Source organism: Corvus kubaryi, unplaced genomic scaffold, assembly GCF_017639235.1.
Source record: "Corvus kubaryi isolate FWS band 111438036 unplaced genomic scaffold, C.kubaryi_AGA036_p1.0 37385, whole genome shotgun sequence".
Lineage (NCBI taxonomy): Eukaryota > Metazoa > Chordata > Aves > Passeriformes > Corvidae > Corvus > Corvus kubaryi.
Window position 1 is genome coordinate 13,220,040 of NW_024581127.1, and position 17,254 is coordinate 13,237,293.

The 17,254-nt window shown below is 38.7% G+C and overlaps 1 protein-coding gene across 3 annotated transcripts in view; it reads left to right on the plus strand.

The window, feature by feature from the left end:
* The window catches only part of INTS8 (integrator complex subunit 8), a 23,072-nt gene continuing 5,818 nt past the window's right edge, over positions 1-17,254 (plus strand). For 2 of the 3 annotated variants that reach the window (XM_042035843.1, XM_042035845.1), the window contains exons 1-20: positions 1-201; positions 1,454-1,628; positions 3,539-3,679; positions 4,095-4,166; positions 5,321-5,372; positions 5,597-5,779; positions 6,200-6,307; positions 6,958-7,113; positions 7,630-7,730; positions 8,064-8,205; positions 9,994-10,064; positions 10,203-10,378; positions 11,218-11,351; positions 11,958-12,068; positions 12,740-12,941; positions 13,492-13,613; positions 14,640-14,824; positions 16,232-16,265; positions 16,922-16,978; positions 17,062-17,123. In XM_042035843.1, coding sequence (XP_041891777.1) covers positions 72-201; positions 1,454-1,628; positions 3,539-3,679; positions 4,095-4,166; positions 5,321-5,372; positions 5,597-5,779; positions 6,200-6,307; positions 6,958-7,113; positions 7,630-7,730; positions 8,064-8,205; positions 9,994-10,064; positions 10,203-10,378; positions 11,218-11,351; positions 11,958-12,068; positions 12,740-12,941; positions 13,492-13,613; positions 14,640-14,824; positions 16,232-16,265; positions 16,922-16,978; positions 17,062-17,123 — 2,414 coding nt within the window. In that variant the 5' untranslated portion in view covers positions 1-71. The remainder of the gene's footprint in view (positions 202-1,453; positions 1,629-3,538; positions 3,680-4,094; positions 4,167-5,320; positions 5,373-5,596; positions 5,780-6,199; positions 6,308-6,957; positions 7,114-7,629; positions 7,731-8,063; positions 8,206-9,993; positions 10,065-10,202; positions 10,379-11,217; positions 11,352-11,957; positions 12,069-12,739; positions 12,942-13,491; positions 13,614-14,639; positions 14,825-16,231; positions 16,266-16,921; positions 16,979-17,061; positions 17,124-17,254) is intronic. The other variant, XM_042035844.1, reaches the window with a different exon arrangement.

Here is a 17,254-nt window from a genome sequence, read left to right on the forward strand (position 1 = left end):
GCCGGCGGCCATCTTGTGCAGCCGGCGGTGGCTGTGCGGTTGTGTGCGGGGCTCGAAGCGGAGCGGTCGGCATGAGCGCGGAGGCGGCGGACCGGGAAGCTGCCACCTCTAGCCGACCATGCACGCCGCCGCAGACGTCGTGGTTCGAGTTCGTGCTGGAGGAGGCGCTGCTGGAGCAGCATCTGCAGAAGCCCTCTCCCGGTGCGTGCCCTGCTGGCCGCCGCCTCCCTGCGGCCTCGGGTTCGGGCCGTCTCCGGTCCCCGGCCCCTCCTGGGGCAGGATCATTCGGGGGGGCTGTGAGCCGTCGGTGAGGGGGGCTCCGCTGCGGTGCTGGGGAGTCGGGGGCAGAGGGAGCCAGGCACTGCCCGCGGTTGTGCGGCGGCATTTACGCAGTTTTTCTTATTTCACATTATCTTTCCTATGTAATAACTTCATTTCTCTGTCTTTCTTGTCTGGTAGATCGCTTTTTCTTTCGCATATGTGAATGTTGTGTGCGGAAGTGTTGTAAGTTGTTTGTACGGTGGGAAGTGCTGCTTGTGAGCATCATTGCAGTTCGCAGCTGGTTTTCTCCCGTTGGAGTCTTGTTAGTGCCAGGAGCTGAAGTCCTCCGAAATATTCAGTGCTGAAATTGCTCTCTGGACCTGGAATAAATAGAAGTCTCGTCTGACGTACTATAAGAAAGTGACCATATTTAAAAGTAGCTGATCTTTTGATAGTCATAAGTGGTAGTCATCTTTTTCAGTACCCAAATTCTGTGGGGGAGGCGGAGGAAACAGGAAAACCTGGGCCAGTGTTGCCTCTACAAAAAGTAAATTTAAGTATAATCTAGCTTAGCTCTTATGCTTAGATCTACACTTAGATTCTGTTTTGCAATTAATTAAGTAAATTGTTAATACTTGTTTTATGTTTCACAAAGTTCAGTGAGAGTGTAATAGCTATTCTTGGGCCTCTTTTTTCAGAAGAACTCAAAGGTATTGGCCATCTTATTTTAAGGGAGAGATTTGGGTGCTTTTTTTAATGTTGTTTTTTAACCAATCTGAAAGTGTTTTTAAAATGTATTCAGAAGTACCAGCAACTGGTTGAAAATATACTTTACATGCAGAGGAGAATTACAAGTAGATATGTAGATTTTACAATAGTTCACTTGTGATTTCATTAGGCAGCATTTATTTTCAGCAGATGCAAGTATTATAATTAATACAAAATAGTGAAAATAAATACAGGCGTGAGAGTGTGGTTACCATGGTCAAGTGAACTTTAAGGTTAAGTAAAGGTATGTTAATAGTCTAATTTGAGTCAGCATATGCAGGACACCATTGGGGATTAGAACCTTACCAGGTAACAATATCAGCACTATAAACACCAAGGATAAAAACCCCTGTTCATAGCTGGAAACCCCCTCCTAATTTCTGGGCTTACATAGAATTTGAGGCGTGGCTGTGGTTTTTTGCAGATCCGCCACCTGTGCAGCTGATTGTTCAGTTCTTGGAACAAGCTTCAAAACCATCAGTGAATGAACAGAACCAAGTCCAGCCACCACCTGATAACAAAAGAAACCGCATTTTAAAACTTCTTGCTCTCAAAGTTGCTGCTCACCTGAAGTGGGATTTGGATGTATTAGAAAAAAGGTATAGTCTGTACATGTTCATGCTGACCTTACTAAATTGAAGTGGCTTGAGATACTTATTTTAAAAAACAGAAATCTGTCTTGCTCCCTTTTCTGACAGTATCTCCCTTTCATTAAGAACCGTCTTGGATGTGACAATTGAAATCAAGTTTTATTTCAGCTGTAAGTTAGGAAAGGGTTTTGATAAAGGCAGTGTGTCTGAACAAGTCAACACTATTTAGAGACAAAAAATAGCATGTCTTAGACATGGAGGTATGTACATGGAAACTGCATTAAGATGAATTGGAGGTTATGTTTTCTTCAGTGACAAAATTAGCATAAGTTTCCTCATTCTGACGCACTTGAAATTGGAGGTCTTGCTCCAGTTCTGTTGATATGAAGAACTCCATATGTCTGTGAACTAGGTCACTGAAATGACTGTGATTGAAATAGACAAACCCCACCTTTGCATCTTTCCTTTTTAAATTTTGGCTGAAGTATTGTCTGATGAGCTAGAACAGTCGGAAACTACTGCACATTAGGGAGCTGCATTTCACAGAATCACAAGATGGGTGTGGTTGGATGGGACCACAGTGGGTCACCTGATCCAACCTCCCTGCTCAAGCAGGGTCACCCCAGAGCACCAGGCACAGGATTGTGTCCACATGGTTCTTGTTTACATTTGGTTTCCTGTTTACACTTAGATAATGGCAGGAGTTCTTTATTAATTCACGCAGGTCTCTTGCCTCTTTTACCCATAATTTAATGTAAGAACTTAGGGGGGTAATAATTGCCCTGGTTCTAACTTGCATGGAATTATAGAATCATTTAGGTTGGAAAGGAGCTTTAAGGTCATTGAGGCCAACCATTAACCTGACACTGCCAAGTCCACCACTAAACCATGTCCCTAAGTGCTACATATACATGTAATTTAAGTACCTTCAGGGTATGGTGGTGACTCAACCACTTCCCTGGGTAGCCTGTTCCAGTGCCTGACCACCCATTTGGTGAAAAATTTTTCCTAAAATTCGATCTAAACCTCCCCTGACACAACTTGAGGCCATTTCCTCATGTCCTGTCACTTGTTGCCTGGGAGAAGAGACTGAGCATCCCCTTGCTACAGTCTCCTTTCGGGGAGTTGTAGAGAGTGATAAGGTCCCCTCTGAGCCTTCTTTTCTCCTGGCCAAGCACCCCCAGCTCCCTCCACCAGCCGCTCCTTATAGAACACTCCTGATAAAACACAAGACCTAAAATTTGTTCAACAGAAATCCTGGATTTAACTGCTGAAAGTGTAGTTTCCCTGGTTGTTTTCAATACTGGTTTCAAAGAATGCAGATTTTTCACAAGATCAAAGGTACTTTGGCAGTAGCTGATCTAATTTCAAATAATGTCTAAATTTGTAATAGTATTTTAGTTCTGTTAAATTATACCACAAAAGCTTGGAGCAGTGCAGTCCAGCTTTCATGTCTTCTCATTTTATTAGAGAGTTCTGTCCCAGCTGATGTGTATTTTACTTAATCTGTGTTCATAGAGTTCCTAGTCTTCACTGTTCACTTTATGTGAGTGAAATGTCATTTGTGATGGAAATGGGGTTGTTTATGTTCGGGGAGTGTGGTCTGGGGCTGCTTTGAAATAATTTCTTATTAGCTGAGTTGTGCTGTTATAGATGACTGGATTATTCTGGTAAGGTGCCTGTGTGGGCTAGTGCAGTGGTACAGAGAAGTCCAACTGTCAGGGCAACCATCCACTTGGGCTTAATTTGTGCAGCTAATACTGGTAACTGCTTTACATACCTGATCTCAAATGCTGAATAAACATCCGTGGGATGTTAAGTAATAATCCAGTACTGAACAGCAGTGTATATTGTTTAACATTCCATAAGTAGATTTACTCTATGAAGTATATGATTCTCTCTATTTTATTTTTTAATAGCTTGTCTGTTCCTGTGTTGAACATGCTACTGAATGAACTTCTGTGTATCAGCAAAGTTCCCCCGGGAACTAAACATGTGGATGTAGACCTGTCCAGCTTACCCCCAACCACTGCAATGGCAATACTACTCTACAACAGATGGTAAACTACTTCTAGGCAATAATATAAAATAATTATAGAAGAAAGTAGTGTTTTGTTCTATGTGTATAATCGTACATTGAAGGAGAAAGAATCCTGAAGTACTAACAATATTGTGATCTGTTGCTAGGTTATAGTGAAGGAGCTGAGTCTGAAAAGCTGCTCTAGAGCTGGTTTTCTTCCCTAAAAAAAAAGACAGTAAAGGTGGTGGTTTGAACTGTCACCTTATAAATACATGTCTTTTGGCTTTTTATGGACATAAGAGCATTTCTTAACTACTAGATGTGCTCTTGAGTAAAGGATTTATTCTGATGGTATGTTTCTGAAATGGTAAACTGCTATTATCAAAGGCCTGTACTCTGCTTATTACACTTCTGAGGCTAATACCATTCTTTGCTTAATTTTTCCCCCTATGTAGGGCCATAAGGACCATCGTTCAAAGTAGTTTTCCTGTAAAGCAAGTGAAACCTGGTCCACCTCAGTTAAATGTGTAAGTTACAGGTATAATTCATTTGGATGTCGTGGCTATTTTATAATCAGCAATGTAATTCCTAAGTTAATAACATACAGTTGCTTAGAATGTCTACTTGTAACATGGAAAACTTGGATTTATTTAAAGTATATTCTTACTTTCCTGTCAGACATGCTTGATACATATACTTGTTTTTCGTTCCACTCTGTCAGTGTTATAATCTTTGTGACTTCATCGTGGCATGAAAAATCACGGGAGGAAGGGAGGTGACAATTTGCCTTGGCAGAATGCTTATGCTCTAGTTTAGATGGCATACATTTCTTGCATTCTTTTGCATCCCTAACTTAGAGTAGCTTGGTTAATATGGTTGTTGTGTTATACCAGTTTGAAGCATTGTGTATGATAAGCTAAGAAATAATGAAGTATTTTCATTTGCTTCATTAGACAATAATTTGTAATTTAAAATCAAGTTTGCATTTTGCCTTCTAGAAGCTGTGACGCTTTAGAAACAACTTGTCCTTGGAATTGACTTTTATGTTACAGATTTCTCCAAAATTTGGAAGTATCTAAGTGGTACTTTTCATATGTTTTATGTTAATTTTATAATTTAGCATTAGACCATACTTGCTTGAGAGAGTCTGTTAAATATGTTGATTAACCATACTCCTCTTCCTCCTCCTCATTTTACAATAAATCTTGTATTGTCCTATATGTATCAGAGTATGGTCCTGAATAAAATGAAAATCTGTGTGGGGAAAATAATTAAAAAATACTTTTAATTTTTTACATAGATGTGTGAACACGCTTCTGCCCCCGACATGTTTGAGCAGATCTAAATGTTGAAGCTTCAAGAGACTTGAGGCTGTGGAAGCTTTCTTCATGATTGTTTTGCTATTGAATTGCCATTAGCAGTCTGATCTTAAAAAAGGCAGTGATAAATTTGCAACTTTTTGTTTTATTGAACCACATTCTCATGCAAAACTATCTTTTTATTATATAGTTCTGTATTTCAGGTATAGATAAGAGCAGTCAGTGGGCCTGCATAATGATGTTGAAAATGTAGTCAAGCAAAACTTAGTATGAATGAATTATTGTGATCTAGAACATGAAATAAAATAACATGCAGGTCTGCCTTATAACTGAACTCTTGACCTGTTGTGTCTAACTTGCAGTATGAACCAGATTCAGCAAGAAAAGGAACTAACTGAAAATATTTTGAAAGTGGTGAGACTCTTTTCCCTTCTTATTTTTGCTCGATTTTACATGTAAATATGAATTTCCATATTTTACAAGAAATACAGAAGCCATTTCTACATGGCAATAGAACAGTTGTGTAAGGACTTTTTTTAAAACTATCCTTTTACTGAACTGTTAAAATTCTAACACTAACTTAAACCCACAGTTAAAACCAAGAGGTTAATTCTTTTAATGAATTTGAACTATTACAGTTGAAGGAGCAGGCTGCTGATTCCATCCTGGTCCTAGAAGGAGCACTTAAATTAAACAAAGATCTTTATGTCCATACTATAAGAACTCTGGATTTATTGGCCATGGAACCTGGTATGGTGAATGGAGAAACAGAGAGTTCCACAGCTGGACTGAAAATCAGTGCAGAGGAGATACAGTGCCAGGTAGCTCACATTTTGTACTAAAGCTTTCAATTAAATCTGTTTCTTTAGACAAAGTATTAAGTAATAATTTTGAGGTAAATTGCAGTATTTTTCTATTAATGTTCCCTGTGTTGTTTTGGTTTTTTTGGTAATGCAATGAGATAATACTGGCTTCATTTTACATTAATAGAACTTTTTTTATCACTGTAAATATTGTTGCTTCCCACCAACCTCTCACTTTTGCTCCCTCAATCCCCCAGAATAACCCATTATATGACAAGGACAGCTTATTGCATTGTTTTCAATGATTATAGGAAAATCATTCTTCAGTTTTGTAATACTTGTGCAGAATTACTCAGACTGAGATTGCAGTTAAAGAGGAAGCAATTGAAGTATGTGGGGAAAGGTGTACTGTGTGTTTGATACCAGTGCTGTTTGCAGGTTTGTTATGATTTGGGTGCAATCTATTTCCAACAAGGATCTACAAATGCAGCTGTTCATGAAAAGGCTAAAGAAAAGTTTTTCAGAACAAAGGAGTTGATTGCAAAGGTAACAAGTGTTCTTTTAGCATGTGTATTCAACTTTTCTGTAAATAAACCTTTGTCTAAATTATTGCTTCCTTCTTTAGCAGTTTAATTACTCAAGGGTGCACAGAGTTTTTAAAGAAACTTCCTGAAGTTTTGACAGTAATTTTTTTTTCACATTGTGCCTGGTTTGAAATTATATTAATTGGTTGCAGTATATTGCTGCTTTGTTCTACATTTTGTAATGAATATTCTTTTACACAAATTGTATTGGTGCAAAAAATGCAGAAATAACATGTCCAGTGCTAATACTGAGTCAACTGAACACTACTTCCTGTGTCCATGGTGATGATGTGTTTTTGAGGAAGGTAACCAGAGAGCACTTCCTATTTTATTTTAATCTAACTTTCCCTTGGAAATCAGATTGCCTATGATCTAACCTTTTTAAAAAGTACATTTTAATTTATAAGTAAGGTATGCTTCCTTTTATATTTTGCTTCATATTCATATTTCCAAAACTGCGAACTCCAATTTTTATTTAAATGAAGTGTGTACATGCACATTCTTTTGTTCTTTTGCTGTTACTTGGGGAAATTGTAAGTCTCTGTTTCTGAATTAAACATATGTATCATAATACTTTGGCTACTAAGATCTGAATTAACTCTTACTTTTCAGAATGGCTCATCATCACTTCATTTTACCATAGATGAAGAACGGTTAGCTGGGTATTGTCAAGCTTGTGAGGTTCTTACCTCATCTTCTGATGATGCATCTCAACAGGCAACTCCATATAGTCAAATCCACAGCTGTATGAAATCTGGCAAATATCAGGTAGGATGCCTAAATAAACCCACATATATTTGAGGGGGTTTTTAATCTTTCCTTGTGGATGATTCCATTTGAACGGGTATGGATTTTAAGAAATTTTAAATGGCAATTTAACCATTAACATACTGTTTTAAATCCTATGTGTTTAGGAATATAACATAATCTGGTACATATTAAATTAAAATATCTTGTATTCTGTACAATGGTAAATAATTCCCTCCAGCTGAGATACAGGATTTTGAGGTAGATTTTAATTCTTTGAGTTTCAGGGAATATTGCTACTTAGATGTTGCAAGTTTAATTTGGTTTTTTTTGGTTTTTTTGTTTGTTTGTTCTTTGATTTTTCTGATGATAGCTTTCTTTGTTACTTGGTTCCTTTTTGGTTGTTCAATGAATTTTAGTATTAAATAGGGATGCAAGCTGCTTCTCTCAGTTTGATAATTTTTACCAGATAAAATAATTTTCTGTCTGTTTATTTTGCATTATGCATTGACTATTCCAACTATGTTTTTATTACAGGACTTAGTGAAGATATTCCTTGAAGATAACCTAACCCTCAGTTTACCTGAACAGTTCAGACAATCAGTGCTGAGAGAACTCTCCCAAAAAGCTCAGCAAGGGTGAGACATTAAATAATGACCAATGTTCAGTGATAATGAAGAGCAATTTTCATTAGTTATGGTTTTTGTGGAAAGTATGTAAAATCTTTTAACAACAAACTACTTACATCCAAGGAACTTCAGCCTTCATTTCTGGTAGCAATAGTCTAAACTAAATTTTACATCACACCACAGCTCTTCGGTTGGATCTTACTGTGGCTGTATATGGAAAAAATGTAATGAACGTTAACAGTTTTTTTTTTTTTTTTTTTTATAATTTTTTTTCTAACTGCTGTGATACCACTCTTTGTTTGTCAGAGCTATCCTGTGATCTTCAGTTTTGTGTTCATGCAGGAATGATGCTCTGGATGAGGTCTGTTTCAAAGTCTGCGTGTGCAACACAGTCTGCGATGTATTACAAGGTCGAATAATTGATATTCAGTTTTGTCAACTGTTCCTGAAACCCAGCAAAGAGAAAATAGACTTCCTTCTTGAGGTAAAACATTCATCTAAAATTAGAAGTGAAAATGGTATTTAGTGAGAGATTTCTTTCCCCATATAACTATTATTGTTGCAAGTAATGCTCAGATTTCTGAAGCAGAAAAAGGTAACTTCTCAAACATTATTCAACTTGTTTGCAGTTAGTACAGTTACACTCAGTTCTGCATCTGTGTTCATAGCTCTGTTTCCCTCTGTTGGGGAGGATCCAGTGGTGAGCTGTTGCTTCAGCTTGTATTTGAAATTGCTGCTATTCCTGGTATCATTAAATTATATGGAGACATTGCTGAATATTTGTTTTTGTGGAACAAAGAATCAAATTCTCCAAGACAGAGAGAATGAGTAGAAAAAGTACCTGTGGAAGAGGACCGCTTTTCCCTTACCAGCTTTGTTGTAGAAGTTAGCATGTGAAGTGATCCTGAGTTACTGTTATATGTGAGACCTACACTGTTACCCTTATTGAAGCTTTTTAGGAAACTGTTATTGCTCAAACTAAACTTAATCCTTTTATTGCTTTGCTGTTATTTTAATGTTTTTTATTAATTTGAGCCTGGTTCTTTTGTTTGTCTCTTCAAGCATGTGAGTACTCTCTACTGCAGAGCAAGTAAAACTTAAATCAGCTCTTCGTATTGGGACCAAAACATTATTAAAAAAAATTCTTGCTGGAAATTAAATTCAACTATCTAGTTATTTTTCAACTGCTGTTTTTAAAAAAACCCCAAATCCAAGTGAATCTTGTCATTTTGCACCTAGAAATATTTCATTTTTAAACTCATGTGCTAAATGATCTTGTGAGGCTGACTGATAGTGTGGCACTCAGTGTCAGTGGATCTCTATACCAGAGGAATAGGGAAAAGGAATGTGAATTATGTCTGAGGGAAGATCACAGTTGTCTGAAACATCCTGTCTTGTGTACAGGTTGAAGGAAACTGATCCATGTGTGATAGCGACAGCTTTTATCAGGTTTCCTTCAGAGACAGTCATATTTCACACAGTTGTACTGAGATTTCTTTATCAAGCTTTGTCAGTCAAATCTCATCTTTCTTTTTTGGCTTACGAGCAACCCTTGAGAGCTGGTCTCATCTCTACAATTAGAGTAACAGAGTCATGACAGGGTTACACAGAGCAACACAGACATACTGGTTTGATTCTAGATGAAATTAGGCTAACCACCCAGCAAAGCTGCACTTGGTTCCCACCCAGCAGCACTTGACCAAATTTAAAAATTACACTACAAAGCAAAAACTACAGACAGGCTGAAAGAGTTGGGGTTGTTCAGCCTGGAGAAGCAAAGGCTCCAGGGGGATCTTGGAGCACCTTCAGGTACCTGAAGGGGACTGCAAGAAAGCTGGGGAGGGATTTTTGCAGGGGCATTGAGGGACAGGACAAGGGTAATAGGTTCAAACTGAAAGTGGCAGGTTTAGATTAAACACTAGGAAGAAATTCTTTACTGTGAGGGTGGTGAGGCACTGGAACAGGTTGCCCAGAGAAGCTGTGGATGCCTCATCCCTGGAAGTGTTCAAGGCCAGGCTGCATGGGGCTTTGAGCAATCTGGTCTAGTGAAAGGTGTCCCTGCCCGTGGCAGGGTGGTTGGAACTGGATGATCTTTAAGGTGTCTTCCAACCCAAACCATTCCATGATTCCATAACTTTGTTGCCTCACTGGAGATAGAGATTTACTGACTGTTACTACTTGTGAGACAAAAAGCTGGCCAGTAACACTGGCTGTAACTATAAACGATAAATTACAAGGGGGCTGCTTAGTTCTTTTCTGCTTTCTTTTCCAGGTTTGTTCAGGGTCAATAAACTTGGAAAATGCTTCTGAAGAACTGAAGAGAAAAATGGCAGCATTTCTCAAGTGTGTACCCATATTAAGATAACATGAATTTGCGCTTTGTAAGCGATGTAATACAGCACAATAAATATTTCAAGAACTTGTAAGTGGAAAAATAAGCACCTTCTTCCTGCTTATGTACTAACATTTTTATTTGTTTAGAAACTTGTGTTTGGGCATGGAAGATCTTCAGTTTGTCTTCATGATTTCATCTCATGAGCTTTTCATAAAACTGCTGAAAGATGATGAACGGAAACTGCTCATTGAGCAAATGCGGAAGAGATCTCCTCGAATCAACCTGTGCACAAAACCTGTGACTTCTTTTTATGATATCCCAGGTAATTTTCAGAGTATTTTCATTAACTTATAAGCAGACAGTGCCCTGTTTCTGTGATGAACACCTTGAGGTTGCTAAGTGCAGGTTTGTTCTCATAAAGGTTGAAAGAATACTTTCTGTTGTTATTTGGTGCATGTCATACTTGTTCAAGAAGGTTACTTGTTTGTATCTCAAGTGAGCGTAAAAGATAAGCTCAAATGAGTGTGTCCTGGGTGACCAAGTGAGAGAGTATGGTGTTGGTTTGAACCAAGTGTGGCTGTGGCAGCTGTTCCCAGAAATGGAACCCTGCCTCTGGACTTACATACATTAATGATGATGTGACTGTGTGGTAAGCTGGCCCAGGAGTGCCATCTGAAGGAAGTTTTAAACCTACCGAAGTAAAACAGATCTTTTCAACCAGTTAATTTCCCCAGTACAGCTGGCTGGCTGTGCAGCTGCACAAGTCAAAGCTAACGAGAGGTGCCAGATGTTGGCTGGAGCTGGAAAGACCTTACCTTTTTCAGCTCTAATGCAGTCTTGCAGTAGCTTAAACCAGTTAAGAAAATGCATATTTTTACTAAAGCAGTATAGGAACATGCTTTTAATGCAATCTTGAAGCTACTGCTTTACTATAGCAAGAGCTGCTGGAGTGGGAAGGGGGGTGTTGCAAGCAGCCCTTTAGGTCAGGGTGCTAGGAACGTAGCACAGGGTGTTCATGGAAGGGCACGAAAGGATGGCTGGACCTATGGAAGCATGATGTATCTGCTGCTCTTACTATGTTCCGATTAAAATGTTAAGTACTAAAGAATTGTAAGTATCTACATGGAGAAGAAGTGTGCTGGAGACCTGCTTTTCTTCTAGCTTCAGCAAGTGTCAATATTGGCCAGCTTGAACATCAGCTCATACTGTCAGTGGATCCCTGGAGGATTCGCCAGATCTTAATTGAGTTGCATGGTATGACCTCAGAACGCCAGTTCTGGACAATTTCTAATAAGGTAACTTAGTTCTTGTGGTCACAAGAGATTGTAATTCAGGGACTGGTTAGGTATCATACTGCACTGAACAATAAACATTTTCTAATAGATCCTCAGGGTGACTTATCTTTTCCCTCTCTGTGTAGTGGTGTTTTAATAAGAATGATGATACATATCTAAACTCACATTCTATGTGAAGAGTATTACAAAACTTACAACCTTTGTTTTAAGGAATTACTGGCAGTATCACAGGCTTTCCTTATAAGAAAATATGTTCTCATAGCTTTTGCTTTTAGTGTTCTGACTAGATAGCAATATTGTTTTAGCTTAAATTTCTGGAATTAGAAGGTGGGAGCAGGAGAGACAAAGATCTTTTTGTATAAGTAAAGATTTCTTGTCTTTTATTTTGATTCCTCCCCTTAATTATTGCATATTCAGAGTGTGAACAAAGGGTAGTTGGGTGTTTTTATTGTACTTGTAAATGAGCCATACATTACTTGTGATTGGATGTAAAGACAAGAGTTGGCAGTCATTTTCAATGTTTGGGGTTTGTTTAGGGTGTTTTAAGCAGTGATGTGAATTCTAAAACTTGTTTCTGTGCAAATGTCCTATGCGTTTCTCTCCCAGTGGGAAGTACCAAATGTTTACGGCAATGTTATTTTAGGAATCAAAGACAGTCTGACTAGGGATTTGGTCTACATCCTGATGGCAAAGGGATTACACTGCTGTGCCATTAAGGTGAGCAAACCATCTGAGCTTACTGGTTGGTTTGGACAATTGAATCTTAAGAAAATGGAAAATTTGGATGGCCCCTTTTGAGAAAAACAGCGGAAGAACTGGGAGGTGAGGGAGGTGTTGTAACAAGCTCCATGTGTTGTATAATGGTTCAGTATTTCTGTCTCTCAAGAGTTCCATCAGCAGAGCAAAGATAATGGCTTTCCAGTGAGTTGGGCCTGGAGATAATTTCATTCATATAAAGTTTTGATTATATGTTCTAAATTACCTGGCATCTAAATCCAGTGGTGATTTGATTTACTAATATGAAGTACTTTTCTTTTGGATGAGTGTTTTACATAAGGAATTTATTGGAATGCTGTTTTATTTTCCTTGTAATTGACAAGTTTGCTAAATTGCAGCTAAAACAAAATTGTACCAAACATACTAGTAGTTGGTTCTAGCATGTTTTTCCTTAAACTCTTTGTTTTGTTTTCAAAAAATCTGGAACTCTTAGGCTTAATAGCAAGTCCAAAGGACTCATAAGTAGACACTGTTGAGATGCTTGAGCAATGCTGGTGCTAATGGATGCTGAGGCTGGTTCAGCCAGGATAGAACTGAATGGCACTTCAGCTTGTATTATTTTCCCTTATGAATTCTTTAGGAATCATTAATGCATGTAATTTTTATTACAGGATTTTGTCCACGCAAAACAGCTTTTTGCTGCTTGCTTGGAGCTTGTGACAGAGTTTTCCCCAAAGCTCCGTCAGGTCATGCTGAATGAAATGCTACTTTTGGACATTTACACTCATGAAGCTGGAGCTGGTGTTTCTGGAGAACGTCCTCCTTCTGATCTTATAAGCAGAGTCCGAGGATATTTGGAAATGAGAGTACCTGGTAAGTACATTGCTGTCTTTCCTAGGATGCAGTAAAGCACAAACCTTGAGAGAAGGGGGGGGAACCACAGCAAAATAAAACAACTTTGTATTGCAGATTTACCACTTAGGTGTATAAGTAGAAAAACAGCAGTGACTTTTACACTGACCAGTTTTAGTAAGTCTTTAAAAGTTTCATTTGTTTTTAGAAGCTGGAAATGAGCTTGATGCCTACTTGTTGCTAAACACTGACAGTTTCTGTTCAGTGCCACTTAAAGGACTTGAACAGGATAAACATGTCTGCACTTCTACCTGAAAAGTTTTGCTGGTTGCTAAAAGGTTTTTCCTGGTTTTGCAGTGAGGGAGTAACTTAGTACTGTTGTAATTAGAGGAAACTCTTGTTGCTCCTAATTTCCAAAGGTGAGGTCTCTTGTATGGCTGAGCATCATATTTTCCTGTGATAGCTGTGAAACAAAACCAGCTGATTAGAGGGAATGGGATTTGCTTATTTTCATACAACACTCTTTTCTCAAAAAAAAAGGAAGTTAAACAAAGAATACCTTTTCTTTTAGATATTCCTCTTCGACAAGTTATAGCTGAAGAATGCGTTGCCTTCCTTTTAAACTGGTGTGAGAATGAGTATTTGACCATGCAGGTTCCATTACCTCTGGTTCAGACTAATCCTTATGTGAAGGTAAGGAGTGCTCAGTCTCAAAGCTTTCTCAGACTGTAATTGACTTTTTTCTGTTGCAGTCTTTCGTACTTTTCAAAGCAAGTACCTTCTGCTCAAGAGTGTGGGGCTTTGTGGCTGTAATGAATTAAGTATGGGGTAGAACATAATAGGGCTAAGCAACAAGCATGTTTAGCAGTTCACAAAAGACAGGGAAGCTGTGCTGCAGGAATACATGAAACAAGCTGCATCTTGGCCCTTGTTGGCTGCCAGCTAAGGTGGTTCCATCAGGTGTGTGTGGTTATGAGCCACGATTGAAACCCTGTAGCACTTCCCTAAAGAAGTCTTCTCTCAGCTGGAACTCAGCCTAGATTTATGTAGGAGGTATGAGAAGTGTGCAGATCTCTGATTTCATGTCTGGCTATTTTTCTGTTCCTAAGATAACTTGTGTTCCAAAGGCACTGTAATGGTTCCATTCTCTAACCTAACACCTGTGTTGAATTTTTGGAGACATTCAAGTATTTTCTTCTTTGAAATTTTGTTTTCAGAATTGTTTCACAGCAATGTTTCTACTTCACAGTTAGGCCTTGGAGCAGAAGGCAGGTGGTATTATAGAACAGGTTCATTTTTACCCTGCTCTGCTTACCTATGATACTTCCTAATTTCCCTTTTGAGGTTCAGCTTTTTTGTATAACATTGTGCCAGTTTCAGTTAAGATTAATTACTGTGTGGAAGTTAAGTGAGTTCTAAAGAGCCAATCTTTGTAAAACTGTCTTTTATGGAGTCTAGGTTTTATGCAATATGTAAGTTTGTTTTCTGGAGCTTGTAATAATGAAACACACACCAAGGAAGCTAATAAATGGAAAAATACTCTGTTTAATTCCTATTTTCCAGCTTCTTCATCAGTGTTCTCTGCTGCAAAATTTAGTTACGTTGTTTTGTAGTTTGTAATTCAAAATCACTTGCTTAGCCATTTTAAATGCCAGTAGTTCCTTTGCTGTAGGTGATATGCAGAGAAGCCTTAGTTACTGTATTTTTTCCATTGCGTAGCTGGGCCAGTTGCTGGCTGCTACATGCAAGGAACTTCCAGGTCCCAAAGAAAGCAGACGCACAGCTAAAGATCTCTGGGAGGTTGTTGTACAAATCTGCAGTGTATCCAACCAGCACAAACGTGGGAATGATGGAAGAGTGAGTTTGATAAAACACAGGGAGTCTACACTGGGTATTATGTACAGGTATGTTTTCTAAAATTATTTTTGAAAATGGTTTGAATGGGTTTTTTGATCCCAGGTTTCTTCAAAAATTGTCTGGATTCCACTATCAGAGTGGTGGCAGCAGCTAAAGATCTGAGTAAAAATCCTGTCCACTGTGGGAGTTGGGTATTAGCAGGGATGTGTTGACTTTCCTTTTCAGAGGCAGAAAAGGTGTGGGAGGCAGCTCACCATGCAGAAACTGAAGCATATATGCCTGGGCTCCCATTATAACCAGTGCAGATCTTCCAGTAAAATCAGTGGCGTCTAGAGGGCAGTTTAGCTGGTGGGCTGGAGGTGTCTGCTTTGCATCAAATAGAATTATTCTGTATCAGTTATATACTTCTAGTTGTATCAAGCACGTAACTCACAGCATGGGTACCTATACTTAGCTTTGTTTCTGAGTCTAAAGTTAAATGTTACTCAGTTTTGAAATTCTAGTTCAGCTAAGCTCTGCAAACAGAAAGGAACTGAAGTTACTCTGGTCAAGTATTTTCTCTGTCAGTCACCTAACTACTGGCAGCTTCAGCCTCTACTGACTGATTCAGGACTCTCTGACTTGTCCAGTGTTCTTGGCCTGTTTTGAAGTCTTAGCCTAAATATAAGTTGTCTAATATGGTACAGTTTGGCATGTGTGGCTGTATTGAGCAGCTCTCCACGTTAAACCCTTGGGAAAGGTGCCTCTGTCACACTCTTGCCTGTGTCTTTGCCTTCCTTGAGCTGATCAGGTTAACGTGTGCTAAAGGCCAGCTGCATTTGCTTACGCTGCTGTGGGCAGGCGTAAGAGGGTACGGACGTGCTGTAGCTTCCAGTTGTGTAGTCTGGCAAGGAAAAGGAGTACAGGTGTGCTCCAGGTTACTGAACCTTTCCTGACCCCTCTGGTTCAAACAGTAAAGGGCAGTGACCCTGTTGTTACTACCGAAAAGAAGCAGTGAAACCTTTTCCAAAGGCTGTCCTCGTCTGGATTGTCTTAGGGTGACAATTTCTGATGTTCATGACAAGGAAATGGAAGTATGTTATAAATGATCACTGAAACCCCTCTTCAGTAAGTCTCTAGGTCATTGTTGCAAACCTAGCTTGGGGAGTTGCAGTACAGTTCAGCTGGTTTCCCTTTTAGAGTCAGTGGTTGACTTCTGTGATTTTCATGCCTTTTATAGTTTGATGAAAGAACGTACCTCTTAGTAACCTGTTTTTAGTGTAAAATTTGCTTGTAACTGTATTACAAGTGAATGGGCTGCTTGAGCATTTTCATTTACATGCCCTGCATTTGTGAACGTTTGTAAAAGGGGTATTTTGGCAGGTGAAGAATTTGCTCTACTGACTCTTTGTTTTAAGTGTGCATATATTCATTGTGGATGATTACTTACTTAGGTATTTGTGTCCCTAATTTAGGAGTGAACTGTTGTCCTTCATCAAAAAACTTCGGGTAAGTCACAGTGGTGTTGAAAATGTGTTTGCAAAGCTTCCTTTTGGTGTAGCATTTTTTCTGGACTTTTTATGTTAAACTCCAGAAAATCTAACAGTTATATGGGTGTTTATGGCGGAAAAACATCTGAATTTGCTATACCTGGCATACAGCAGTGTGGAATAGCTTGTAAAAAAATTACACTGAATTCTGATGGAGATCTGTTGACAGTGGGAGTGTATTTTATTGCAGCTGTCACGAAGCAAAGCATTCCTTTTGGAGGGAGAAAGAAGCTGCTACATGCATCATACTAAGCAGCAGAAGTAAGAAGGAGGGAAATTGTTTATAGCTTCTGGGTTTGTAAATGCATAGAAAGTTGTAATATACCTAGCTTAAGTTTAAGGTTAGGTAGTAGTCACAGAAACAACATAAAGATGTGTAAAAGCAAAGTAAAGTTTATATCCAAGGAGCTATTTGGGAAAATCTGAAGTAATTAAAAACTTTCTACAGAAACATTCTTGCAGTATCCTTGTGTTGCAGGTCTCTTAACAAAATATTGTCCTATTTCAGTAGGAAATTATAATGATGGCAGAACTTTTTACATGGTTTTAAAGCTTAGGGAAGAAAGTGGAGTTTTGTTAGTTCATGGGAATACTTTTTTTTCCCCCCCCTTACAGGAACCATTGGTTCTAACCACAATATTGTCCCTGTTTGTCAAACTTCATAATGTTCGGGTTAGTATACATCATCAAAGTATTTCTTGGTTTTCTTGAAGTGTTTCTTGTTGTGATTTCTCATACCATCTTTCTTCTCTTAGGAAGATATTGTGAATGATATTGCAGCAGAGCACATTTCTATCTGGCCCTCATCCATCCCCAAGTAAGATGATGATGAAAAACACTATTTTCAAAATACACGTGTGATAGGTTTGGTCCCAGTTACTGTGTGTGAGTGTGATTTCTCCATGTAAAGGCATCACTGCCCCCATTCTGTCTCTGGGAAGGTTGGTC